Source organism: Echinops telfairi, unplaced genomic scaffold, assembly GCF_000313985.2.
Source record: "Echinops telfairi isolate 266 unplaced genomic scaffold, ASM31398v2 ScPeMD7_9;HRSCAF=40, whole genome shotgun sequence".
NCBI classification, from domain to species: Eukaryota; Metazoa; Chordata; class Mammalia; order Afrosoricida; family Tenrecidae; genus Echinops; species Echinops telfairi.
In genome coordinates this window covers 58168160-58174905 of record NW_022103906.1, presented here as the reverse complement: position 1 = coordinate 58174905, position 6746 = coordinate 58168160, and the positions used below count along the sequence as shown (strand labels likewise).

At 41.8% G+C, this 6746-nt stretch overlaps 1 protein-coding gene across 1 annotated transcript in view; it reads right to left on the bottom strand.

Moving 5' to 3' along the window:
* Positions 1-6746, bottom strand: part of CASP3 (caspase 3) — a 114499-nt gene that overhangs the window by 53856 nt on the left and 53897 nt on the right. Inside the window, exon 7 of the mRNA XM_045286867.1 lies at positions 4701-4804. Within this exon, the coding sequence (XP_045142802.1) occupies positions 4710-4804 (95 nt within the window). The 3' untranslated portion in view covers positions 4701-4709. The remainder of the gene's footprint in view (positions 1-4700; positions 4805-6746) is intronic.

The window sequence follows — 6746 nt, the reverse complement described above, 5'->3', positions numbered from 1 at the left end:
CAGACAGTGTAAGATATGAAATATATATATATGTAATGTATTAAGGGTCACAAGGGTGGTAGGGTGGGGGAGGGAGGAATAAAGAGGAGCTGATATCAAAGGGCTTAAGTAGAAAGAAAATGTCTCGAAAAAGATGATGATGGCAACATCTGTACAAGTTCTTTTAATACAATTGATGTATGGATTGTTATACTATCTGTAAGAGCACCCAATAAAATGATTTTTAAAATTAAATCTAAAGGTCAGTGTGGATTTCACTTTAATGGGAGATTTTCTGTTAAATTCAAGCCAAAACAAAACATAAATTCTCTCTGAGCGGGGTCAATAGGAGGGCGGAGAGAGCGGAACATAAAAGCAGCCACGTTGGGCGTGCAGTCTACTCCATCTGAACAAGAGCGAAAGGATGCGATAGAAGCTCCTGAGCAGAACCTCAGCAGCCGGCGGAAGAAAAGCCCTAGATTTTCTATCAGTGAGGTTCCAGAAAGAGATGGAAAAGAACATGCGGCCGAAAAGGTATCCGAAGAATTAATGACCAAAAACATCCTAAATTTGACACAAGACATAAATATACAAACACAAGAAGCTGAGTGAACCCTGAATAAAAGAACTGCACGCCATGAAACATCATAATTAAATTTTGGAAAACAAAGAACAGGGAAAATCTGAAGCGCAGCCAGAAAGAAACAACCCATTAACTGTATGGGAACACAAATTCTAATGGCAGTAGATTTATTATTTAAAGCTACATAGACCAGAAGGAAGTGACACACATTTTCCAAGTGTGGAAAGAAAACAATTGTAAACCATGGCTCTTATAGTTGGGGGAACTATCCTTCAAGTGGAAACAAAACATCCTCAGGCAAAGATTTAGCACTAGCAAACCTGCTCATTAAGAAGGGCCAAAGGAAGTTTCCACAGAGAAAGAAAATGGCACCTTTTCTTGGAACTTCAGAAAGGGAAAAAAGAGCAACACAGTGGGTAAAAAATAGAACAACTCTTGGGAATTTGTTTCTCCCCGTTTTCCTGTCAACAGAGACAAATAGCCTTCCCTGAGACATCCGTGCCCCACTCCCTTCATCTGGACTTAGACTTCCTTATCACTCTGCTGGGGGTGTCTGTTGGATTGGAGTGACTTTAGCCCAAAGTCTGGCAGCAAACGAAGAATCTTCTCCCTCTCCCTCGGTCTTGAAAACCTGACTTCAGCTGAGGCGAGATCGCCTTCCTCACAGTGGTTTACAAGATGTGCACTTAGAAGGCGGGGCATACGTTTCATGGACGCTGAACAGGCTCTGTACCTGCTGCTTAGTGGGCTGGTCTACAAGAATCCATGGGGGGCGGGGACCCAGGCCTGCCTTCATTGGGAAGTGCATTGTTGCATGCATCTAGGGTAAAGTTTACCATCCTATCATCCGATCTCCCTTATGATCCATTTAAACGTGTTCTAGTTTTTAATACTGTCTGCTTTCTTTTCAATGGGAGTTTTCCTAGGTTTTACTTTGTTGTTCTTGTTGTTGTTTTTTAATGTTTTCTATATATAAAATTTAGGATAGGTAAATCTTTTGAGACAGTAACTGGATTAATGGTTACTACTTAGGGGTGTGCAGGAGAGGTTGGGGAAAAGGGGGCTAATAACAAGGACAAGAAAGAAGAAAATATTCTAAAACTGATTGTAATGCTGATCAGATAACTCTTCTTGATGTGATTAAACAATCGCATTGTATGTGAATTATATGCCAATACAACCATTGGAAGAGAATTTAAAAAAAATAGAACACCATAATGAGTAAAAAAAATATTGAGAAAATTATGAGAAGAAATTTTGATGGAATATTCTCATGAGTTTATTGAGCACTTGAATGCTGACGCAGGATACATTGTGGTGTTTGGTTTATGTACAGGAAACACGTGAGTCAGCTAGACTCAAAAGTGGAGAGGGTCCAGAGACCTAAGCCCAAGTAATATTTCAATACTTTATTCAAAATCGTACAACAATGATTCCAAGAGGCTTTGGCAAATTATGTAAAACTTAGGTATGATACTACCCATGAACTACTAACACCACACAACCTCATACACTACAAAACAGGATGGTAAATAAGATAGAATCCTAAAAGGTGACAAAAACCCACAGGAGACAAGCAGGAGAAACAAGCAAAACACAAACACCAAATAGCAGATTTAAGCGCTAACATACTTTAATTACTTTAAAGATAAATGATCTTGAGCTAAATACTTCTATTAGAAGAGAAAGATTAACAAGGCAGACAACAAGACGTGGCTCAAAAACATAATGTACAAGAAATTTACTTGAAACATAACATAGGTAGGTTGAAATAATAGAAAAAGAAATATCTTGCTAACATTAAACAAAGCTCCATATCAGCAGCTGAATCCAGGCCAGGGGCTGACTCTGGAAAAGATGATCGATTGCTCATGTTTAAGTTAGGGTCTAAGCTGAAGAAAAATGAAGCAAGTTCATGAGCCAAAATACAACCTTGATTTCATCCCACCTGAGTTTCGAGAACATCTCAAGGACAGACTGGGAGCTTTGAACACTGACGGCCAACGAGCTGTGGGAGGACATCAAGAGCATCATTCACGAAGAAAGCAAAAGGTCATTCAATAGAAAGAAAAGATCAAACTACATGTCTGAAGAGACTCTGAAACTTGCTCTGAATTACAGAGGAGCTAAAGCCAATGGAAGACAGGATGACGTCAAGGAGCTGAGTAGGAAATTTCAAAGGGCAGCTCGAGAAGACAGAGCCAAATATTATACTGAAATGTACACAGACCTCGAATTGGAAAACCAAAGGGAAGAACATAGGCAACACATCGTAAACTGAGGGGAAAAGTCAAGCCTCGAGCTGCAATTTTGAAAGATTCTACGGGCAAATATGGAACGATGCAGGAAGCATCCAAAGAAGAAAGGGAAGAAGACACCCACTGTAGGAAAAAGAGCTCGTCGACACCGCGGCGGCCACAATGGGCTCAGGCACAGGAACAGCTGTGGGGATGGGGCAGGACACAATAGTCAGTAGCACCCAACAACAATGACATAAGTAACCAATGCTTAAACTCCTTTTGTCATCTCAAACTGGATCCACAATCGATGCTCATGGAAGCAGCAGCCACAAGATCATGCTTTGTTCCCAGGAGTCCTGACATAGACTCTCCACTTCTACTTATGGTGTTGAGTTAGGTTCTGACCTGGGATCAATGAGAGAGGTGAATGAGGGAGGTGGCGACATGGACTCTTTTTCCTCTCTCTTCTGCTGTCTGAACCCCCTGCCACCAAATCCATTCTGACTCATTGAACCCGAGTAGAACTGCCCCTGTGGGTTTCTGACACGAAATCTACAGAAATTGTAAGCATTTTTTCCTCCAGTGGAGTGACTTGTGGTTTTGAACTGCTGGCCTTGTGGTTAGCAGCTCAATGCATTATCACTATGCCACCAGAGCTCCTGATCCAATTAGCGTTTAGAAAAACATCTCACCAAAAGTAGATGTGCCCAGCTTATATGAATGCTACATTTGCTGGTGATTTAGTTTAAGAAATTTGCTTTATGAGAAAACAAAAATCTAAGATTTTTATACCTTTTTTATTGTGCTAATTAGAATGAGCTAGAAAGTAAAAAAGTTTTCATTTGAATAATGCAAAGCATTCTAGTCTGTATGTGGGGGCATGAGATGTCTTAAGTATATGGACATACTGATCCCAGCCATTATGAAGGAGCGGTGGAACTTGGGATACTGGAGCCCCTGGGCCACTCACTTGGGGTCACAAATACCATTGTCCATGTATCTCAGCATGCTGGCTAAATATTATTTTTACATTCATAAGAAAATCTATACTACGATGCAAACAAGAAACAGGGACATTTAATATACCCGTAGGCATAAATCCAGTCCATAAATAAAGATATAACTTCTCTTGGCTTCACTGTTAAGTCTCACAAGTATGTATGCCTTTTGGAAAAGAGAGATATTAACTTAAATATTGCTAAGCAGTACAACTAGTTAGTAAGTAAGCAACCCATTAGAATTTCAGAACTTATAGAATATAGTAATAACTTATTTATATTCACACATTTTAAAAGGCTCTATTATCAGAGAGACATTAAAACAAAATTCATAATATTGTGAAGACTCTCCATTTATCATTTTATCAGAACTAGAATTATGAGGCAGAAGTATCTGCTTTTCTAAAATTTTAAGAAGAAAATGAGACCCTTTCACCTTATATTCCTTAGATACTTTTAAGTAGAAACCTTCTCCAAATTAAGTGAAGTAATTCTATCACTTAGCAGCAAGAGACGAAGCAGGCTTGATAAGTTTTCATCTTAAAATATGGAACAGAAGGGCCCAAAACACCCAAGGCACAATACAGGAGGAAAGAGAAAGAACGCGCACTGCTGAATACGACGACGTTTATGAAGCAGCAGCCATTGAGACGGCGCAGCATTGTCATGAAAATTAAATCGTCCATGGAGCAGTACAGAGGCTTCCACATGTGTCACCTTAGATACATGAAATGAGGGGCATGGCAGATAACCAGGAAAAGAGGAAACTTTTCAATAAGTAAAACTCGAAAAAAAAACCAGTTCTGGTCATAGAAAAAGTGAAATATCTCAATTTCACCTGATATGCAAACACTAATTCCAGCTTTATCAAGGGTTTTAATGATGAAAACAAAACCTTACCATGTTTTCCTAGAAAATATAGGTGGCACACACACGGCATTTCTCCATTGAAAATGTTGACTTTTTCTGACAGCGAATTAAGAACTCCGTCATCCAAACACATCCTAATGAAGTGAAAAGACAAACTGTAAATTGGAAGGCTTTGGAATGCATAGCATCTATATAGAATCGCATCAAGAGCTCCTACAAATCAATGAAAAATCATCTAATCTGTTCTTCTAGTGTGTAGCATAGTGCCCAGAGATTTCTAAGCTTGCAAGTGGCCATCCCTAGTGCAATTAGTCTCTATTCGCCTAGAGCAGCGGTTCTCAACCTTCCTGTAAAGCGGAACTGAGGACCAAGGAGGAAGACGGAGTAACTGACAGGACAAGGGAGAGCAGAAGCAGAAATAGCTTCATTAGGGGCTAGGGGAACTCCCGGACAGGTTCCGTGACCTAGGCCAACAGGTCAGGGAAGTGTGCTCAGCAGCTGGGGGCAAGGGTTTTTACAGGAGTGGTGAGGAATGTATGGCAATTAGCATATGGGGTCCGGAAACTGGGAGAATTGCTTGTCCACTCCTGGAGGCTTTCTTTGAACCGAACATCAGGTTTCACCGGTTATCTCCTCTGGTGCCGACTGCTGCTGACCTCTGGGACGTGAAGGGAAGCACACGCAGGGCCCGAACCTGCTTCAGCTTAGTCCAAACAGGGGCTGCCTAGTTCCAACCCGACCCAACACTTCCTAATGCTGTGACCCTTTAACACAGTTCTTCATGTTTTGGTGACACCCCCCCCAACCATCAAATTATTTTCGTTGCTACTTCATAACAATAATTTCGCTACTGTTATGAATCAGGCAACCCTGTGAAAGGGTCATTTGACCCTCAAAGGGGTCGTGACCCACAGGTTGAGAACCACTGGCCTAGTGCAACCGAGGAAAAATTAGCAGTAAAAGGAGGATGAGGAGCCTTGGTGGCAGGCATAGTGATTACACCTTGGGCTGCTTGAGTAAGTGAGTAATTTCTCTAACCCTAGGGAAGTTCTTGCCCATGTGTGCTGGAAAATAGTCATCATAGCAGAAATCTAGAAACAAACCAAGTGTTTTCAACGGGAGAACGGGCAAAGTAACAGGAAAATGGATAAAATACATTATACACTTTTTAAAACAACTAAAGAAGGTGCTTTTTAGAAGAGACTTTTCCTACAGCCTACAATGGGGTCGCTCTACTCTACCCCATAGAGTTGCTATGAATTGGAAAGGATCCTATGTTCCCACAACAAAAGCAGCATCCTGGATATTGTTATAGGTAAGATGCTTTGGTGGAAACAGTTAAGTATTTGATTTCTAGCCCAGAGGGTGGTCCAGAGGGTGGTCTTTTGAACCCACCCAGTGGGTTCTGCAAGAGAAAGACGGTTGATGTGCTTCCATACAAAGTAGAGCCCTCTCAGACTCGCTCCCTCCTCTGCCCTCTCGGCCTCTGCTGTGCTGGGACCTGGCTGTTGAGATCATGGCCACCCAGGAGGTTAGGCTTTACCTAAGCAGCTAGTAACTATAAGGAGACTCTGACTAGTGAGAAATAAAGAAAACTCTGAAGAACACCGAAGTGGGAAGTTTCAGGAGCAGCTAACTCCCCTAAGTCTGAGAGTGTGTCCAAGGAGGAATCACCAGAACTGAGATGCAGATCCACTTGGACAAGGCTTTGCCATGACTCAGTGGATTGCAGAAAACTCACTGTGGTCTCCCGGTAGAACTTACCAAAGACACACCCTCTCAGGTGCTGGGAAAGGATGTTCATGGGAAGGCGCTTCAGCAGGTCCTCTGCTACAAAGCTTCCTGAGAGGGTGCTGGAAAAGGGAAACCCCTGACTACACGCTGACATACACTACAAATGCTGGGCATGCAAGAAGCCTGATGTGTTGTGGGAGGCAGGCCCTGAAGAAGACAGACACACTGCAGAAGCCTGCTAGGGTAGTGAGCAGACCCACCTGCTTTTCCATTACACCACAATGCTATGGCTACACTGGGTTTCTGTAATGGGGTTTTAAGTTTGAAGTGATATTATTAAAA